This window comes from Echinops telfairi, unplaced genomic scaffold (assembly GCF_000313985.2).
Source record: "Echinops telfairi isolate 266 unplaced genomic scaffold, ASM31398v2 ScPeMD7_2;HRSCAF=8, whole genome shotgun sequence".
NCBI lineage: Eukaryota > Metazoa > Chordata > Mammalia > Afrosoricida > Tenrecidae > Echinops > Echinops telfairi.
Window position 1 is genome coordinate 78,842,089 of NW_022103898.1, and position 20,570 is coordinate 78,862,658.

General features: G+C 38.0%; 2 protein-coding genes across 2 annotated transcripts; one reads left to right on the plus strand and one right to left on the minus strand.

The window, feature by feature from the left end:
• The first annotated feature begins 2,075 nt into the window (after positions 1–2,075).
• LOC101647711 (olfactory receptor 6C2-like) lies at positions 2,076–3,038 on the plus strand. Its single transcript, XM_004700861.3, has one exon. It carries the CDS (start codon positions 2,091–2,093, stop codon positions 3,036–3,038), a length of 948 nt encoding a protein of 315 aa, XP_004700918.3. The 5' UTR covers positions 2,076–2,090.
• A 9,741-nt stretch (positions 3,039–12,779) lies between these two features.
• LOC101648840 (olfactory receptor 6C2-like) lies at positions 12,780–13,757 on the minus strand. Its single transcript, XM_004700597.3, has one exon. The coding sequence runs from the start codon at positions 13,716–13,718 to the stop codon at positions 12,780–12,782; it is 939 nt and encodes a 312-aa protein (XP_004700654.1). The 5' UTR covers positions 13,719–13,757.
• Between the last annotated feature and the right edge of the window lie 6,813 nt (positions 13,758–20,570).

Consider the following 20,570-nt stretch of genomic DNA (forward strand, 5'->3'; position numbering starts at 1 on the left):
TTAATGTCTCTGGGGACACTCTCCCCATTGCTATTGTGTTGAGTATTTTGCCAAATTACAATGCATACTAGATTAATTAGTAATGTTTGAACTTGGGTCATTTAGGACCTTTTGTTTATTCATTCAGATGGCTCTGTACTTCCATAAATAGCTATGTCAAGCCAATATCTCTATTCCTTCACACAGTAGAAATATGTATTTATTCAGAGAAATTAAAAATAATTTCTTCCAAAAGTATAAATATATTCTTATATTTCATAGGCATTTTAAAAATGCCTTTTTTCTGGCATTTAGATATAGGAAATGATTCCCAGGTTTTAAAGAGAAATAAGACCTCTGCTGAGAAGAGCTCTACTGGTCATCTTCTTCTATTGAGAGATGTTGAGAGCTCAGAGCGCGCAGTATCAAAACTGACCTGTGAAAATGCATGGAGCCATGGAAAGACTATCAGTGTGCCTATTGAACTCTATTAGCACTTTCAGTTTTATCTTCGGGATTATGAAAATTATCCAACCACCTAAACCCATGATTGCCTTTCATATGAGTAAGTATATTTTTGTTTGATGATTTCTTTTCCTTTTGTCAATCAATAATCTATTCCCTTGGTTTGAGAAAATTACCAAGTTTAAATATGTTTTAAAATAATAGATGAAAAGAATTATTTTACTATCTCCAGACAATTCTGATGTTATTTTGTGGTAGAGACATTAATCCACTGAAAATATTTGTGGCAAGCAGAAGTAAAGCAATAGTCAGTTCTTCTTTATTCTTTCTAACAGATAGCAATACCTGTCAAAACAAAACTGTAAATTATGACCAATTCAGACTTTCTGGTCATACAGGCTAGATGAATCCCTGAGAACTAGATGAATACCCTGAGATAATCTTGAAACATAAAAGCCAACAGCATTCACTGAAGTTGCCTTTAAGTCAGACATTTGTTCATCCTGTTTAGTAAACAATATTTGCCTTGAATATTGTGTTTTTGTTATTTACTTATTCAATACTTTTATTAGCACTTCATCCACTTATCAAGAACTCTCTCTATGGAATCAAAAGATCCCTCTTGGCATAGTGGTTATAATCTGGGCTGCTAACTGTAAGGTCTGAAGTTCAAAACCACAAGCTTCTCTGCAGGAGAAAGACAGGGCTCTCTATTCCCATAAAGAGTTACAGTCTTGGAAACTCACGGGGTGGTTCTACCCTGTCCTGTAGGGTCACTATGAGTCAGCATCAACTAGATGGCAGTGAGTTTGGTTTTACATGGGATTAAATTGACAACTCAAAAGATTAGTTAAAAACCTTATGGACAGTTTATTATAATAGAAGAGGGATAAGAATGACAAAGATAATGAGAATGGTTGTGAAAGTTGAAGAATGTAATCAATGTCACTGAATTATACATGTAGAAAATGTTGGATTAGAAAATATTCTGCTATGTACATTTTAAACAACTAAAGTATTAAAAAGGAAGAATTAGGTCTAGAATGAATTACAAGTACTCAAAGAAATAGGACCATTAAAGGACAACCATAAATAATATTCCTCACAATGCCATTTTTCTAATGTTAATTTTCTAGAACGTTATTTTAGTTATTACTGAGAATTAAATGCAAATATTCCTTAAAGTATGAAATAGAAAATCTACCTGAATGGAATTAGTTTATCATAGCTTTGTAAGATATTCTGGTTTCTGAGAACATACACCACCAGGGCTCCTCTGTCAAAGGGCTCAGGAGCCCTGATTTCAATATATATATTTTTTATTTCAATATTTTTAAAAAGGGGCAATTGTTTCAATAATATTTGTAATGTATGTTCAATTGACACAAATTACAACTAGACTGTGGCTTCTTTAGAAATAGCAGTAATAAAATGTGTGATTAAAATATATATAATCAGAGTATGTGAGCAAAGAGTTGATCAAACATCAGTATACTATGTACTTTTTTCTCCACTAACCAGTGACAAGGGATTCACTCTCAACTTTATTTCTCTGGAGGTTAGAAGCATCTATGAGTTCTATAAATATCTATTAGTAAGCTTTTATCATTATTCCAAACAGATCGGATAGGAGACAATAAGCAAGCATGACAAATCAAACAGCACTAACAACCTTCATCTTGCTGGGACTGACAGATGACCCCCAACTACAAATTCTGCTTTTTGTTTTTCTATTTATTTCTTACATTTTAAGTGCAACTGGAAACCTAACCATCATCACCCTCACTCTGGTAGATTCACACCTTAAAACACCAATGTATCTTTTCCTTCAAAATTTCTCCTTCTTAGAAATTTCATTCACAACGGCGTGTGTTCCCAGATTCTTGTATAGTATAACTTCTGGGGACAAGTCCATCACCTATAGTGCTTGTGCGAGTCAACTCTTATTTATAGACCTCTTTGCAGTAACAGAATTCTTCCTCCTGGCCACCATGTCCTATGATCGCTATGTAGCCATTTGCAAACCACTCCACTACACAACCATCATGAATACCAAAGTGAGCAAGAACTTCATCCTCTTCTGCTGGGCAGCAGCGCTGATAATCATTCTCCCTCCAATTAGCCTAGGTCTGGGCCTCGAATTCTGTGACTCCAATGTCATTGATCATTTTTGCTGTGATGCCTCTCCTATCCTGAAGATCTCTTGCTCAGATACATGGCTGATAGAACAGATGGTTATTGTGTGTGCTGTGTTGACATTCATCATCACCTTCCTCTGCGTCATTCTTTCCTACACCTATATCATCAGGACAATCCTAAGGTTCCCTTCTGCACAACAAAGGAAAAAGGCATTTTCCACTTGTTCATCCCACATGATTGTGGTTTCCATTACTTATGGGAGCTGCATCTTCATTTATGTCAAACCTTCAGCCAAGGATGAGGTGGCTATTAATAAAGGGATTTCACTCCTCATTACTTCTATATCACCAATGTTGAATCCGTTTATTTACACACTGAGAAACAAGCAAGTGAAGCAAGCTTTCAACAACTCAGTAAAAAAAAATTGCATTCCTCTCAAAAATGTAAAACTCTAAAGGAAGTTGATGAATGCAATTGAACGGTCATACTGACAATTTGACACCATTTTTCTCTCTATAAGTGGTTCTCCAGTCATACCAGCATTCTCATTTTCTCTGTAAAATCCCTTTCCATAAACCACTATGCGGTAATTCTCTATCGTCCATTATGCGGTAATTCTCTATCGTCCATTATGTTCTTCGAGGGCATTCACTCTCGTTACTTGGAAGCCAATGTTGCTGGCTAAGCACAATGTCTGCTCTGCGGGGAGGAGAGCAATTCACATTTTCCCCACTTTCTTTGCAGTTAAGTGTGACTACGCAATGAGATATCTATCATTAGCACAGTGAGAGTGGGAGTAAGGTGCAACATTTCTGGACTAATCTATAAAAATAACCCAGAAGTATTTTTATAGGAAAAGTACTATTCCCATATGATTCATATGTATTAAAAGATGAAAAACATTTCTGAAAGTGCAACCCTGTAATGAAGAAAACCACCTAAACCTGCATTTAGAAGTATAAAAAAAAATCTCTGAAAACACTGAAAATTAAAAAAAAAAAAAATTTTGTTTGGGAGTAATAAAACGTAAATGTAAAAACAATGAACAGGATAATCTACATATATATCATGATAGCAAAACAATTATAAAGGTAGCAATTCTTGTTATATAGCTATGATAAAATAAGATGAGCTAAAACTTCTACTTGAATTTGTATGGTGGTTCTAAAGTGTGGAGCTGCCTTTTAGGTAGGTCCAGAAAATGGGTTTGTCATCAAAATTCAGAGGGTGGGCTGCTGGGTATGCAGTCTAGGAGAATGAGAGAGGGGCTATCTAGAGTGGAGGAATGAGCATCCTCACTACAGCCAGGAAAATGAGGGTACCTAAAGTAGAGGGAGAAGAATTGCCATCCCAGTGCAAAGGGACCTCCACCCAGAATCCAGAAAGCAGGGCAAAACCCAGACTCTGGAGGATTTTTACCCTCAGATATACCTGGAGAAAAGATCATTCTTTTCAAGACCTGAGAGTTTGTAAAATTTGCTCCATTAGACAGTGGACTTGTTTTGGTATTCATGACTCCTTTCCTTCAATATCTTATCAGAAATGGTATGTCTATACTATGCCTACCCCTGCTGTACTTTCCAAGACCAAATTCACTGCCATTGAATCAGTCTGACTCAGTGACCCAATAGAACAGGGTAAACTGCCCTTTGGGTTTCTGAGACAGTAACTCCCTGGGAGTAGAAAGCCTCCTCTTTGTCCCATAGAGCACTGGAGGCTTCCACCTACGGGCATTGCAGTTTGCAGCAGACACTTAACTTTATGGCACCAGGGCCCCTAGTGTTGTTCTTTAGGGGTAGATAAATTGTATTCTAGGTTTCAAAGATTCACCATTGGAAAATATTTTTTTCCTCAGAATAAAACAGACTCAAATTCTCCCTTTCTTGATTTAGATTATCCAGCAGAGGAGAGTTGGGTCATAGGGTTGATGCTGGCGTGAGTTCTGTTCGATTGTTGGTTTGTTTCTCTGCATGTAGGAATGACATGGATTTAGGAAAGCCAGAGGGTAAAATATTACAGATGGAACTGTCCCACAATATATATATTAAAATCCTAACACTTAGGAATGGGGTTTCATTAAGTTCATGGAAAAATGGAATTAAAAGAGAATGTACTATTCCACAATCTTTTTGAAGCCCCCTTATCTTCCTGTAGATACATTCCTACTTAGAAATATGGTTTTCTTTCTTATGTTCATTTTATCACATTCAAGCAGTGTGAGTTCTCAATCAAAATGGATTTCAGGTTAAAAATAGAGCAGTTTAGACAAAGACATATGCACAAAGAGTATTATTGTTTTTACTCTTACAGTTTATTACTCCCTAATGAAAATAATTTCTTTGGAATAGGTTGCCAGAATTCCTTTATTATTTTTTTAATTTTCAGTATGTGTGGTAGAGGAAATAAGTGGTGGGGAAACTTATAACATGAAGAATATCTCTGAACCAGAAAACTAATAAGGCCTGGCTACATACAAAATATATCAACACAACTAAGACTGATTTGCACTGTTAGCCTCTAAGTTTTTAATAAAATAACTTAATATTATTTAAAGCCCAATTGTAATATTTCTATTATTGCTGTTATGACTAAAATACCATAAGTAGAAGAGGTTTAAAGAACAACAATTTATTTCACCACAGTTTTCAAGGCTAGAAGTCCAAATCAGGTTACCAAATGTATGAGAGAGTACTTCTTTGTTGGTACACCTGCGAGTTCCTTCATGTTACAAAAAGGAGATGTTTTGAGGGGGAAAATCCATGGCACTTTTAAGATGGGAATTATCCTAAATTGAGTATAATGATGTTCACATGTCCAAGTAAATGTGCACAGAACACTCAAACCTTCACTTGTTCAAGGAGAATGAATGTAGTTAATGACATGATTTCACATCACTGACATATTTCTGCTCAATTCACACAAATTGCAGTAAAATTTAACTGAGAAAAGTTTGTGATGTATGGTCATGAACATAATCCAGGAAACATTGTCACTGCAGTTAAGAGTCTTTATCTTGAATTATGATAAATCTTGTCAAAACTCTGGTAGTCACAGCTTTAAGTGATGTGCCTCTACCAGGTCTTCCGCCAAGGATGTCTTTCACCACTTTGTAGTTGCAGGTAGAAGGTAACAGCATCATGCCTCATGATCTATCTTGTTGATGCTAGGTGAATATGTATGTAGTAACCCACCACAATTTAACCACAATGAACCATATTGTATTCTTGGGAGAATTAGGCTCTAGTCCCCCCATGACTGCCAGTTAATAAAGACTTACAAAAGTTAATTAAAGTTGAATCTGAGTTAATTGATCTTGTTCTGGCACAATACATAGGTTCAATTGCTCAGCAGACTTCTGACACTAGAACTAGAAGGAAGTGGAATGCTCACCGGCTTCAATATGCAATCCCTAGCAGGTTCTCAATGACACGGCGGTCTTGGGGCAAGAAAAGGTGAACTTTTATGTGGGACTTGCTCCACCTTATACCATCTCATTAAATCTCAGGGCTGCTGGCTGCACTGAAACTCCTCTGGTGGAGGAATTTGAGCCCTGTCTGGTCCTGCTAGGCAGGGTGTGGAAGAGAGCTTCTGGCTGGCCTTGTCAACATCACTTAGAGGGGAGCATTGACATTCAAAATCTGTTTCTATCTGACTGTGGGAGGTTACATTGGAAGATCACCTTTCCCCTGTCCCACTGCCATGGAAACAGCTGGGATTGTGGTTGTATTGAGATTCTAGTTGAGTTTTCCTAGAGTAGAATAGGGTTAAAATGGGTACGGAAACACAGATTTAAACCCAAATCAAGAGGTGCAATTGTGATCAGCACTTGGTGAAAGGACAGGCCTGAGAAACTGCTGGGTGATGGAACACCCAAAGCACTCCACCGAAATGTGCAGATTGATCCTCCCATTGCTTTACATTTCACAAGGGGATGAAATCTGGAGATCCAGAGCCAGCATTATCCATTTCAAAGGATGGTGAATGACAAAGGAGCAAGGAAGGGTGCTAGCCAATTGTCTTCACTGTTAAACCCTAGATTCATGATAGAAATTATATGGTTTTCAGTAAATTTCTGTGTAATAAATTTTACCAAATAAATTTGCTTTTTATGTAGCATCATGCCTAGATGTCCTTTAAATAAGCTTGTTGTACACAGATGGACATTTCTTAGATCTCGTTGTTGTCCGCTGCGATGGAGTGGATTCTGAAGCATGGCGACCCTGTGGTGGAAGTCTTAGGTTTCTGGAGTGGGTCATCCCTCAGGTCTCAGCTTCACACACTAAAAGAATTCACACTGAACCACGTTTTGTAATCAAAGTGAGATTTTATGAAGGACAGGAAAAGTTTCAGGTTTAACAGAAGTAAAACGATCTGTGGTATTTCCGGAAACCATGCTGGGGTTCACAACTGGGCACGAAAAACCACCTGGAAAAGAACACCACACATGCAGAACTGGGGAATCCCCAGGGACCAAGAGGCCAAGAGCCAAAGAACAATTTTGCCCGAGTGGGCCCAGGCTGGATCCTGAGGGGGTATGCCAGGGTGGCATGTGAACCGCACCACCCTCCGACCTGCTGAAAGACCAGAGCAAAGGAGAGCTGGCCTTCCCCCACTGGGATATTTAACATGCCTGGTTGGGGGAGGTGTGGTTGAAGGTATTGGTTGACCTCACTGCCTGAGTTAAGGCCCACCTGTGTGATGTACCTAAGGTGGGTGTGCCCAAGATATTCATTTTACCTGGGCCTAAGGGGTCCTAATCTGTTCATGCTCATTTTGGAGTCTTCCCTTAGGTGTCCAATTAGTGCCTGATTTCTTTCCAACCCCTGTATGTGTGCCTTTGCAGGCATTGGGGAGATATCCCCATGTGTCCCTAAATCTAGCTACCTAACAGAAGTAACAAAGGATTTTAAAGGCGTGTGACCTTTAGGAAGGAGATTGTGAGGCCTGGCTCCCAAGGTTCCTCCTCTTGGCTTTGAACTGCCAACCTTTCTGTTATTAGTTCAGAGTGTTAGCATTTGTAAGATATCAAGGAATCACATGGATATTACATTGAGAGACTCTACAAAGGTAGTGACATTTACTGAAATGAACTCATGCTTTGAGCTCCACCATGATTTCAATTTACACTAATTCAATATAGCTATATTCAAATATACACTATGTTTGGCGCCAAAAGGAAAGCAATGTGTTTTCAAAACAATTTCAAACTTATAAAAGAAAGTTTTTTACTATTTAGGAAGACCAACCAGTAGGTTACCTTTCAAAATAGAACATTGCAATGTCTGATACTTGTTTAGAAAGAGAAAATATATTTGATTACCCATAATGCACACTAATTGAGAGGCAAAGATGGTGAGACTTCTCACATACTTTGAACATGTTATCAGGAGAGACCGATCCGTGGACAAGAACATCCCTCTTGATGAAGTGGAGGGGCAGTGAAAAGTGGTGAGCATTCTACAAGACGGGTTGACCCAGTGGCTGCAACAATAAGCTCCAACACATGAACAAGAGTGAGAACCCGGTAGTGCTTTGTTCTGTTAATACCCAGGACTGGAACCTACTTGGTGGCACCTAACAATGAAAAAAACAGGCATCGATTTGTGAAAGGGCCAGGCAAATATTTTTTAATGACATCTACGCTGAGATTTGAAAAAGTATGCTCAAAAACCAAAACTCACTGCCATCGAGTTGATGCCCTGAAATGTGGAGTAAGAGATATTATAGTAGGAAAGGGGAGACCCGCCGAGCCATTTATCTCTCTGCCCTTCAATTAACCCCACATGTGTTCATTGGTCATGTTAGCACAGTAAACCTTCCTATCACAATCCACCCAATGCCAACTTGGCACCTGTACACAATTCTTTAGCCCTATATAATTTTCAGACATTAATGAAATCACACTTACACTTAACATCAAATATCTATCATACATATAAATGAAACACACTGAGTCCAATTGGATCTGATGCATCATACATGAACAGAGGAAAGATATTCAATAAGCACATATAAAGAAAATAAACTGACAATCACAAACCTTGCTTTTGCAATTGATCATGTGGTCATAACTGATAGGTAGAACTCCCTTCTTTTACTACTCATTCTGTATTACCTTTGCCCTTGGTAAGCACCTCAGCTGGCTGTGGTTTCTTTGCCTGGTGGTGTGACCCAGACCTTGATTCCTGCAGAGTCTGGGTCACTATAAGTCCTGTCAGGATTGGGTTGCAGTACCTTATCATTTACTTTAATCAAAGGGCTTGGTAGTACTAAGAGTCGGCCTCTGGGATCTCCTGGATTCCAGACATATTCTTCTTTACCTCCATTATGTAACACCAGTCCAATTTCCCCTTGGTAATCAGGATCAATCACACCAATCAATCAGTACAGTGACACCCTTCCTGACCTGTTGATCCAAAGGCATGAGAAGCCCCAAGTGGCCAGGGGACATTCTCAGCTGCCAGTTCAGTGGAATCCATGCTGGGTTTCGAGGTGGGAGAGTTCCTTCCTTCCGGACCAGGCACTCCAGGCCTGAAGCGCATAGGGTTGCTGGGACAGGAAGCAAAAAAGCTGCAAGTGGACAGAACTGCTCCCATGAATTTCCAAGACTAACTCTTTTTGAAGTAGAAGGCTCCATCTTTCTCCAGAGGAATGGCTGGCAGTTTCCAACTGCTGATCACAGTCCAACGAATAACCACTGTGCCATCAGGGATCCTGGAAGAAATAGAGGATGTATGTAAAGGACGAGGGGAAGAATGGGATGGAGCGTGTGTGTGTGTGTGTGTGTGTGTGTGTGTGTGTGTGTTTATTCCAAACAAAAACTTTGGGAAGCAGTACAGAGGCATGCTGGTGGCATAGTGGCTACAAGATGGGCTGCTAACGACAAGGTCGGCAGTTTGGAAATGTTCGGTAGTCCGAAGATGGGAAGGGGGAAGAGGTTCATAATGGCAGGAGTCTGGAAAGAATCGTAACACAAACGAGAGATGGAGACATGTTTCCCTACAGCACATACCTCTCCAGCACCAAGGACGGTGAAGGGCAGAATGTGAAACGCATTCCCTTATCAATGAAAGAGCCCTGAAGATTTTGGAGATAATGAAATTGCTGGGAAGGAAAGACAAGATGTTCGCCCAAACCCCACAGTGACTGAAGACACCTGAGGTTTGGGTCTGAGGCAAGAGCATAGCATGAAGTCTGGGCTGTTGGGGTTCTGGTTATGATATGGAATGCTATGATGCACATACCTGAGGAGGAGGTACCCTACAAACGACCGGTCAAAAGCACCAAGTTGGTCTATGGTGAGAAGTCCGCCATTAGTGGTACATAAGGTCCCACTCTATGTTTTGTCAGCCCCTTTAGAATAACTCTGAGCCATTTGGATTTCCTTTCCAGAGTATTCCCCCTTCAATAAACTTAAGCTGCCTGTTAAAACCTTTTCTGTCCAGCTTTTCTCTGAATTTTTTCCCTCTCCTGAAATTGTTTTCCTCTCCTTTCTTGCTAGTAGGTCAAGAGCCGAAGAATGGAGAAACTTGAAATTCTGAGGCAGAAAAGCACTGGCAGTCAGAAGAGCTACACCCTCCTTGCCATCAATTTAGAACGCTTATTACTCCCCTGTTGCCATCATTCTTGGCTCATTGCTATCACACCTCCTTTCCGGATGAAAGGATGGGGGATAGTTGGGGAGGGGGGGGGATAACTGGGAGCTGAGATCAAGGAGTTCAAGAAGAAAGAAAGTGTTTTGAAGCTGACTGTGGTAGCAGTTGTACGATACAGCTTGATGTGATTGAACTATGGAATGTTATGATGTCTATAAGAGCTCCCAATGAAATGATCCAAACAAACAAACAAAACAATACCGACGACTCCATAGAAGAAGAGCAACAACAACAAAACCTCCCTGCCGTCCTCAATGCTGATGCACAGTGACACGCTATATGTTTCTGAGACTATAACTGTTTAAGGGAGTGGAGAGCCCAGTCTTACTGATAGCATGTTTCATGCTGACCATGAGGATTGCAGTCCAATGTGTAACTACTACACTACCAGGCTCTTCCATGGGAAAAAAGATGTGGCTTTCTATCCTGTAAAGATTTACAGTCTCAGAAATCCATAGGGCAATTCTACCCACCTCAAAGGGTTGCTCACTAGGAGTCAGAATCGACTGCATGACAGTGAATGAAAAAAGCAGTATAAAATGAACGCAGATGTCCAAAGCAAGACAAAAGCAATCGTTATGCCTGGATCAAGAGCAAGAGTGATATGAACAGTGGTCAACAGTATTGTGAGGAAGAGTGAGAAGGTTTTCTTTAAGAACAAACACTGTGGGCCATACTTTTTGTTCTTTCTAACTTTATACTATTGATTTCTGGTAAAAGGTATATACTATCAGAACTAAGATTCAAAATTTTGGTAAAGGTAGTTTTATTAGGTTTGAAGCAGGATGAAGACAAAATAATGACAGATCATCCCAGATTAGGGAACCAGTCAATGTAAAGCACATGGATTTAGGCAGACTCTTGGTCATAAGACAAATTATACGTGATCGAAAACAAAGAAAAGGATGACAAAACCATCATCTATGGCAGGTCAGTTAAACACTTCTCAGGCATGACAATGATGCAGGGAAAGGTTTACAGTTGTGAATTGTAAAAGTGCGCATGGTCAGTTCAAGGTCTCTGACCAATTGGCTAAGTGGGAGCTAATGTATTACTCATGACCACGCAACCAAATCATCGTCGCCAACCCCCCAACTTAAGCTGCATACCATGCCACTAGTTCCAATAAATCATTAAGCATGTACAATGGTGAAGGCAACAATTCTCATCTATTTTCAAACATACTTTTCCTGAGAGAAAAAACGATATAGCCCTACTTTCCGGGATTTGTCATGAACACTGCTGGTTTAATGGCTAGAGGTAACTCACATGGAGTCTGAATTTATGTTGAGACTCAAAATCAATATTTTGAGTCTGTCCACTATAGTCTTCAACAAACCAAGTGCTTTAGAATTTAAGCTCTAATACAAAGAAAATTTTGTCTTATTTGGTTTTGTTTTGATACATGCTAGTAGGAGAGGAAGTAAAAATATTGCTGCAAACATATACAGTCCTTTATTAAATAAAAATATGAAGCAAGTGTTTCTATACATATCCTCCATCTACCTTTATATACCTCAGAAGGCAGTGTTTCCATCTCTCTAACCCTCCTAGAATAATTCTTCATCTTCAATTAACACCACAGCAAAACAACAGTTTGGGTATCTTCAATGAACACAAATTGTGTTTTCTTTCAATGTTCCTTGATTTGGGGGAAGAAAAACAAAGTTTAGAGGTGCAAGATCAGGGATCAAGGGTGAATGGGATAAACTTTACAGATGAAATTTTCCCATTGTTGCCATGGAAAAACCCCTCTATGATACTTTTATGATGATGTTTTAATCCATGTTTCAGTGTTTGTCCTGCTTTGCCCTAAAAAAAAAAAGAAAAAGGAAAAGAAACCAGAGCTACTGCCGGTGAGTCAATTCTGACTCATAGCAACTGTTTCTTTTGCAGTTTATATTTTTAAGGTTTGTAAAGTATTTTGGTAGTTTATTTATTTCTTGAGAATGGTGCTGATAGATTCATGGATGAGTACTGTGTGGGGGGTGTGCGCCACACCTATACAGATGATTTGTTTCTTGAATTAGTAACCCCAGTTTGAAGATGAAATCTACTTTGTTTTCTTGGAAATTTTATTAACGAGAGATGTCACTTTACCGTAATGTCTTGCAAGATGTGCACAAAATTAGCTGCTTAGAATCTTTTAGTTGTAGAAGTTACAGTGTTTTTAGACAGTCAGTGTAAGTGTAATAATGATTACAAAGATAAACAATAATCCAGAAATACCATAATCACTAATTGTTTCTCAATTTCTTTGTGATTAAACACTACTCCTTCCTCCAAACTAATTGTATAGAATTTGATGAAAAACAATTTCTAAAATAGAAACCAAAGGTCATGAAATTACACCTTCACATTTTATCAGTATGTTTTAGAATATTAACTTAAAATTTTTTTCTTCTAATGTTTCTGAAATCTTACTAACAATCTCAATATTTACATTATCAAGCCTCAAAAATAGCTTGCCAATTTTCTTAGGTCCTATAATCACGAAATCATATTATCCTGGTAACTTGTATCTGCAATTTCAGTATATCCCTATTTCTTGGAAAGAAATGCAAGTCTTTTGATTGAGTCCTTCAAAGCTTGTTTCACTTGTTGGTTTCTCAGGGTATATATAAAGGGATTTAGCATTGGGGCGATGGAAGTAGTAAGTATCGACACACCTTTATTAATGTCGACTTCTTCTTTTGCTGAAGGTTTAATGTAAATGAAGATACAGCTTCCATAAGTAATAGAAACAACAATCATGTGGGAAGAACATGTGGAAAACGCCTTCTTCCTCTGCTGGGCAGAGGGGAATTTTAGAATGGTCTTAATGATGTATATGTAAGAAAGAACGACACACACAAGCGTCATAATGAAGGTCAACACAGCACAGGCTATAACCATCTGCTCAATGAACCACGTGTCTGAGCAAGAGATCTTGAGGATAGGCGATGCATCACAGAGAAAATGATCAATGGCATTAGAGTCACAGAATTCCAGATTTAAACCTAGGCTAAGTGGGGGGGTTATGATTAACAAACCTCCCGCCCAACAGAAGAGAACAAACCTTCTGCAGACTCTACTATTCATGATGGTCACATAATGTAAGGGTTTGCAAATGGCCACATAGCGGTCATAGGACATGATGGCCAGGAGAAAAAATTCTGTCGCTCCAAAGAGAATGACGAAAAATAATTGACTAGCACAAGCATCGTAAGTGATCATATTGTCTCCAGTGGACATGCTGTAAAGGAATCTAGGAACACAGACTGTAGTAAATGAAATCTCTAAGACTGAGAAATTTTGGAGGAAAAAGTACATGGCAGATTTAAGTTGAGAACTCACTAAAGTGAGAGTGATGATTGTGAGATTTCCAGTGACACTCAACATATAAGTAACAAGTAGAAAGATAAATATCAGAACTTTTAGTTGCGGGTCGTCTGTCAATCCCAGCAGGATGAAAGTAGTTAGTCTTGTATGGTTTCTCATGACTGACTTCTGATTTCAGCCCAATCTGCCTGTGTGATTGAGACTGAAATGGGGAAAAAAGATAACAATTTATGTAAGTAATAGAAATTAATTAGACGTTCCAATTAATATAATTAGCATATATTTTCTTTCTGGACTTTATCAATGTATCTTGTGCATATATGACTGATCTAGGGAAACTTTTCTCCAAATATATTTTCACTATATCATTTTTTTGATAATTCCAACTATTTCTTACTTTTTCAAATTTATTTTATCAATTAACTTGATATTGGGAATATACTTGATCAGTTTATTTTAACCATAGGATTAAAGGATACTATTGATTGTAAATGAATTCAGTGTCAGTCTGAAATCCTTTTGCTTCGAATCTTTTTTTTCTGTACTTACAAGTTCAAATCTCCAGTGTCATGTCTTTACTTGAAGAGGTAGTCTTTATTCTTTTATTTAAAATGATTACATAAGCCAATAGTTATAGAAGACTACAAAATACTATATATCTACTTGAGCAAACAAAGAACTACTATATCTAAAAATTCTTTCAGTAAAAAAAACAAGAGATTCTTATAAGCACCTCATTTATATTCCTATCCACTGACACGCATGATTTCCAAGTTTGCTTAATCAATATGACACTGTTGTTGTTTTCTTTTAAATACATCACCAGGTTTGCAAAATGTCAAAAGCCTAGGAGACTCTATCCTGATTTAATAACCCTGATTCCGGAGCCATTATTTCTCCAGGTGAGTTTTAAATACATTAAAGTTTGAAAATTACAGTACTATAATTAGTCTACATATCATGAGAATTCAACTACCCTATTTTATGATCACGTAAAGTTGTAGTCCTGGAAGCGCCTTACTGTTTGTTATTGTTGGTTTATCAGGTGCCTTCTAGACATCACTCAACTCATGGAGAGAGACCGAGTACACAAAAGACCCTTTTCCTTTTGTTGCCTAGTCTTTTTCTCTTTTCCTCCATCCCTTTTGCCTAGTTCTTCCCCATGATCTGTTGCAGAGTTTTCAGTTGTTGATCTTGAAATCACAAGGACTTTTTTTCTTGTCTTACTTTGCAAATTCCCCTAAAATTTGTTCTGCATCCTAATAACAGGTAATCCTTCATTGACAGATGGGTCTTGCCTGTCTAGGAATTGAATTGGCTGGGAATCAAACCTGCCACCTCCCACAGGTGGGAGGCAAGTATTCTACAACTGAAATGCTAAATAGTTAGCGCTATCAAGATTTTCTTAAAAGGAAAAGCTGCCACTGAGTTTATGTGAGTTGTGTCATAGTAGAACTTGGACACACAGGATTCTCAGTGGTCTGTTTGTCTCCAGTGGATCACCAGGCCTTCTGAAGTGTGTCAGGGTGAACCTGAACCCCAATCTTAAAATTAGCAGCTGGAAACATTAACCCTTTCATCGCTATGGGTTAAGATCACATGCGAGTTTAAATAACAAACACATTCTCCCACTGTTTACCACTTCTTATTTACAATGATTTTTTTCTCTAAAAGACACACTTTGCTGTCTCACACATTCTAATCTGTTGAATATCATCACCTTAAAAAACTAGCTTAGAAAAGGTCATCTGTAATGGCCTTCTTACTAAACGCTATGTATTCTTTTTGTTAGATTAAATTACACAGAAACCAAAAGCCAAGTCCACTCCCATGGAGTTGATTCAGACTTATTGTGACCCTATAAAAAGATTCCAAAGTTGTTAACCTTCTCAGGGAAAAACAGCCTCATTTTACTCCCATGGAGTGACTGCTGGATTTGAACTACCAATCTTTCAGTTAACTGTCCACTACATATAGGCACTCTTTTTTAGATGTCAAAAACAACAGTTCAAACGAGAACTTGATATGTTTCTTGAATGTTATCATCTGCATGACTCCTATTCTTTCTTATAATCATGTATTATTTGTTTTAAGTAAGTATAAATATATGTTTATCTGATTAAAATTGTATTCTTTGTAGGTCTAGTACTATTTTTTCCATTCATTAAAACGTGTATGCAAACATATATATGCATATAAATGAGTACTGTTTAAATATTTATTAAAGAAGCATAAACGAGACTGGCATCTGACTGCAGAAATAAAATGTGGAATGCCCTGAAAAGAAACATCTTCTATGGCTCTTTCTGGCTACTGTCTCTTCCTCTGTGCCTCCTGGAAAGCCCTCCTGGCAAAGTTGGTTCCATGTTGGGCTGATGACCATACGGTCAGCAGCTTGAACCCACAAGGCACTTTGTAGGCGAAGATGATGCTTTCTGCTTTTGGAAAGATGCATAGTTTTGGAAACCCTAAGGAGCCGTTCTACTCTGTGCTATAAGGTTACTATGAGTTGGAATACACTGGAAGGTAGGGGGTATCTTCTGTTTCATGGGACTAGCAACCATTGTAATTTTGTGTTAATAATTTCTTGCTTTTATTATTGATTTTTAATTTTGTCTCCTTCCTTCAGACATATATTTATTTTTCCATAAATTTTAAATTGCATTATTTTGTCATGCTTGTTTTCTGTAGCATTCTGTTGGTAAATCAACCATTTTTATTTGTGAAAAATGTTTCTATCCCCAATTATTTAGTATTATATCATGCGCATATACCAAGTAATTATATCTATTCCACCTGTCTTGGAAAAAGTACTGCCAGAATGCTTCTTAGAAACAAGAAGATGAGATGTTGTCTCATGTACGTTGGACAAGCTATCAGAAGAACCTTGTCCCCGGAGAAGGACATCATGCTTTCCAATGTAAATAGTTAATGAAAAGAGGCCGATTCTCTCCGAGATGGAATGACACCGTGTCCACAACAATGGACTCAAGCAGTAGAACAGTTGTGAGGACTGGGCAGCCTTTCGTTCTATTGGACACCCGGTTACTATGATGTGGAATGGACTCAGCAGTAGCTCACACGTGCTATTAGTATATTATCTATTCATTTAATTATATTATAATGGGTAATGTTGGTAAGGATATGCTTGACTGTAAACCTGATTTACAATGCTACCCTGAGTCTTTAATACAACTTTTTATTTTCCACTTTCTAGTATTTCCTCTTAAGGAAATTATTCCACTTCTCCTCTTCATATTATTGATACCTTCTAAAGATTTGTCATTCAATTTAGCAATATCCCAGACTTATTATCAAATGTTCAATAATTTTTGGCTGTCAATTGTATGAAGTGAATATTTAATCTACCAATCTAGAAAATATATTAGCCCTCTCCTTTAATGAATTTGGCACTCCCTTTAAAAATATTTCCTTTCACAAAAATGTCTCATACTGTTTATGCAACATGGGGGTTATTGTAGTTGACTCTGGTGAGATGAAGCAATATCCAGGGTAGCTACCTCCCATCTGTATATAATTTTCTATTGGAAGCTTGTTCTTTGCAATATCATTTGTACCTTATTTACATATTTCTAATAAAGATCTTTCAAGCCAAAGCCAAAGATTCATGATTCTATGGTTGGGCTACATGCAGCATCCTAATTGGAAAATCCCTAAATTAGAGCTAACCATGTGTTCTGGAAGTTATTCAAATGTTTTCTATCTGTAAATGGTATAATGAGAAACTGGTGGGTTTGAACCACCAAAATTTCATTTAACAGCCCAAAGCTTCATTGCACCACTTAGGCTTCTTGCTTGTTACATAGTCATCTTTTCTAAAGCTATACACACACAGCCTCTCATTGTAGAACAGTATTATTTGTTGCAAAAACATAATTTTTCTCTCCAAGCTATTGTTGTTTTACATTAAGAGTAAGTGCTGTCATACCTAGATACAAAGAGGTAAAGCTTGATCAAATAACTAACTGAGTGGAAGATATGTGTATCTGTCTAGCAAAGATTTCATTGTTTTGTTTACAGGCAAATAGGGTAAGAATCCCTAGTGACATAATGGTTAAACACTGGACTGTTAACCAAAAGGTTCTCCTTTGTAACCCAACCAGTAGGTCCCCAGGAGAAAGACCTGGCAATCAAGAAACCCCTGTGGGGCAGTTCTACTCTGCCACATGGACTCCATGAGTTGGCACATACTCCGTGGCACCCAATAACAGAGTAAGAAACTATTGGAACATGGGCATATAGGCATTATAATGAGGAAAGTGTGAGTGCATTTTCAGGTGTGAATGATATTTTAACATACCGCATATACTTGAGTATCAGCCGACCCAAATATCAGCAGAGGCATCTAATTTTACCACAAAAACTGCATTAAAAATGTGCTGAAAAACTTGGCTTATACACGAGTATATACAATAAGTTACTTCAGGATGTAGATTAAAACACTTAAATAACACCATATTTATTAATATATAAAGCAGGCAGCAGGCTGATTTCAGTATATTCATTTCATTAGTTTTTAAAATACCAGTTGTAAGTGGTTGAGTGGATTTTTAAAAAGATATAAAATTTACTCATTTGAAACTTTAATTTGATAAAATACATCCACCCCCCCACCCTCAAGGAAAGTATTACATATTTTTTAAAGTTCAGCATAATTGACCTAGCTTAATATACTTACTCTTCTGAGTGTCATACTCAGATAGTCATTTTACCGCACAGTTCTTCTGGTGATCAAACTTGATCAGGAGTGTCTGAATGGAGAAGTAGTACACCACCAATCACTCATTGTTTTTCACCAATACTAGCACTCAGGCAGAGATTTCTTGGACATTTCTCTCTAGAAACTACCTGAGACATATTTTCATGAAATTTTCCATCTCACATTCAACCTAAGAAATATTTTCTTGTACTTCCTTTCAGGAGGAAAGCTTCACTGAAATGCAACAAATCTTTCTTACTATTTTAAAGTCTTAATTAGCAGATAATGCTGAATCAAAAAAGATAGTCATGCAGCCACAGCTTTCATTTTTTTCTGTCTTTTTGTTTTTAAATGTACCCAATTAGTAATTAAGATAATAAATACCCATGTCCTTTGTGACCACAGTTCAAAATCACCAAGGAATCTATTGTGTAATTAACTTTTGGAGAAAGAAATGCTCTATAGGAAGCAGTAGGGAAAGTGTTTCAAGAGACATGAAATTAATGTGAGCATTGGAAACAGGCCAAGACAAAACATATCACTATATAAAATTTAAAATAAAATAGGAGATGGGGGGGTGTATTTTCTTCATTCATTGCTTTTTATAAATAATGAATTGTAATTATAAAAATAAGTCAGACCATCAAAAAGAAAAATATATGTAAAATAATATGTGGCAGAGAGATAAATATCCTTTGTATTTTTACTATACAAATCCAGACATTAAGGATGAGGTCATTGGTCCACAGCTTCTCCTCAGCCAGCAGCTAAATCTCTCTCCCTAGTCTTCAGCCTCTCAACCACAAAGTCTCTTGGCATCTGCCTCCTTAGGGCCAGAAGCCGGCATGTTGCTCTGGTCCACAGTCTCAGTCTCAGCACCGCTTCTCTGTTCTATCTCATGGTTTCCTTGCTTTGCTATCTGGTCTCAACCTGGTTAATTTCCTCAGCCCTACAGTTTCCCTGTCACAACCTCTGGTCTCAACCTCCAACACCTTAGGCAGAGATCTTGAGTGAGTTTTCTTCTCTTGGACCTGAAATTTTTCCGTGTGTTCCTGCTTCTGAGGTGATTTTTATACATGAAGGAATAGCTTTGATATTGGTGAGATTTTTGTCTTTTAGGAGACCAGTGCCTTAAAAAAACAAGAGGTGGCTTGGTTTATACACTTTACAATGGTGGACAATTATTTATGTCAGTTTGTGATACTGAAGTGCCTTAGGTGTTGCTGTGATGCTGTAAATTGTGTCACTGGTATTTCAAATGCCAGTAGGGTCACTCAAAGTGGTTTAAGTGGAACTTCCAGAGTAAGCATAGAGTGGGAAGAAGGAAGGAACGTCACACTTTGGAGGAAGTAGCTGCTGAAAATCATATGCACAGCATGGAAATATTGTCAATTACTAAAATTCTAATGAATGGAAGCAGAACATTGTTGAAGATAGTGCCAGGTAATGGGGCATTCGGGTCAAACGACACTCTATATGTGACTTAGGAGAAGTTGTTTTCTCATAGTAGAGTTGATTATAAAGCCCTTGGATCTTCGTTTGCTATTGAAGCACAACTCAAAATGAGAAGCAGTTGCAAAAATTGACTGTGATAGGTACGTTTATTGTGCCAACTTGGTCAATAGGGACATGTGGGATTAATCAGGTCACAGTTTGATTGGAGGGTAAAGAGATAAATGGTTTGGAAAAGCCTGGTCCCCTCTCTCTTGCTCTTTGGTGATCTGACCAGTGTGCTGCTGTTTAGTTAGTTCTCTGCCTCAACTTGTGAACTACACTACCTGTGGGACAGCCAACCCATGGATTGTGTCACTAGAGCTTGAGGTTCCTTCGAGACTTGCTTCACCATGTTGCTGCTGTGTACATTGGCTGAGCTTGGTGCATCCTGTTGTCTTGCATTATTTGAGTTTGATATTGCATACAGGCCTGCTTGGCTAAACTCCTGAGCTGCTGATTGTTGGTGACCCACCCTGCTGTTTGCTGCCTGTGTGCAGACTCTGCCTGCATTGCCAGAGGGAAGACTCAGCTGTCTGCTTTCTTGACCTTGGCCCAGACATCCCTTGTCAGTTGAAGAACTTCTATTATATTAACTGTTCCACAGAAATGAGTTGAATTGAGCCCTCTGTACTGTTGTGTGGACTAATTAGCTGTTATATTCCTTCATACTGTATATATATATATATATGTATGTATACTGTATATATATATGTATGTATGCTGTATATATTTTGAAGTGATTCGTATGTTGAAGTTTTTCCTCACTTAAAACCATGCTGCGTAACTGATTGGAAGAT

What these genes read in the sequence shown, in the direction of transcription:
- LOC101648840 (XM_004700597.3), bottom strand. Translation starts at nt 13,718, where the DNA reads ATGAGAAACCATACAAGACTAACTACTTTCATCCTGCTGGGATTGACA.
- LOC101647711 (XM_004700861.3), top strand. Translation starts at nt 2,091, where the DNA reads ATGACAAATCAAACAGCACTAACAACCTTCATCTTGCTGGGACTGACA.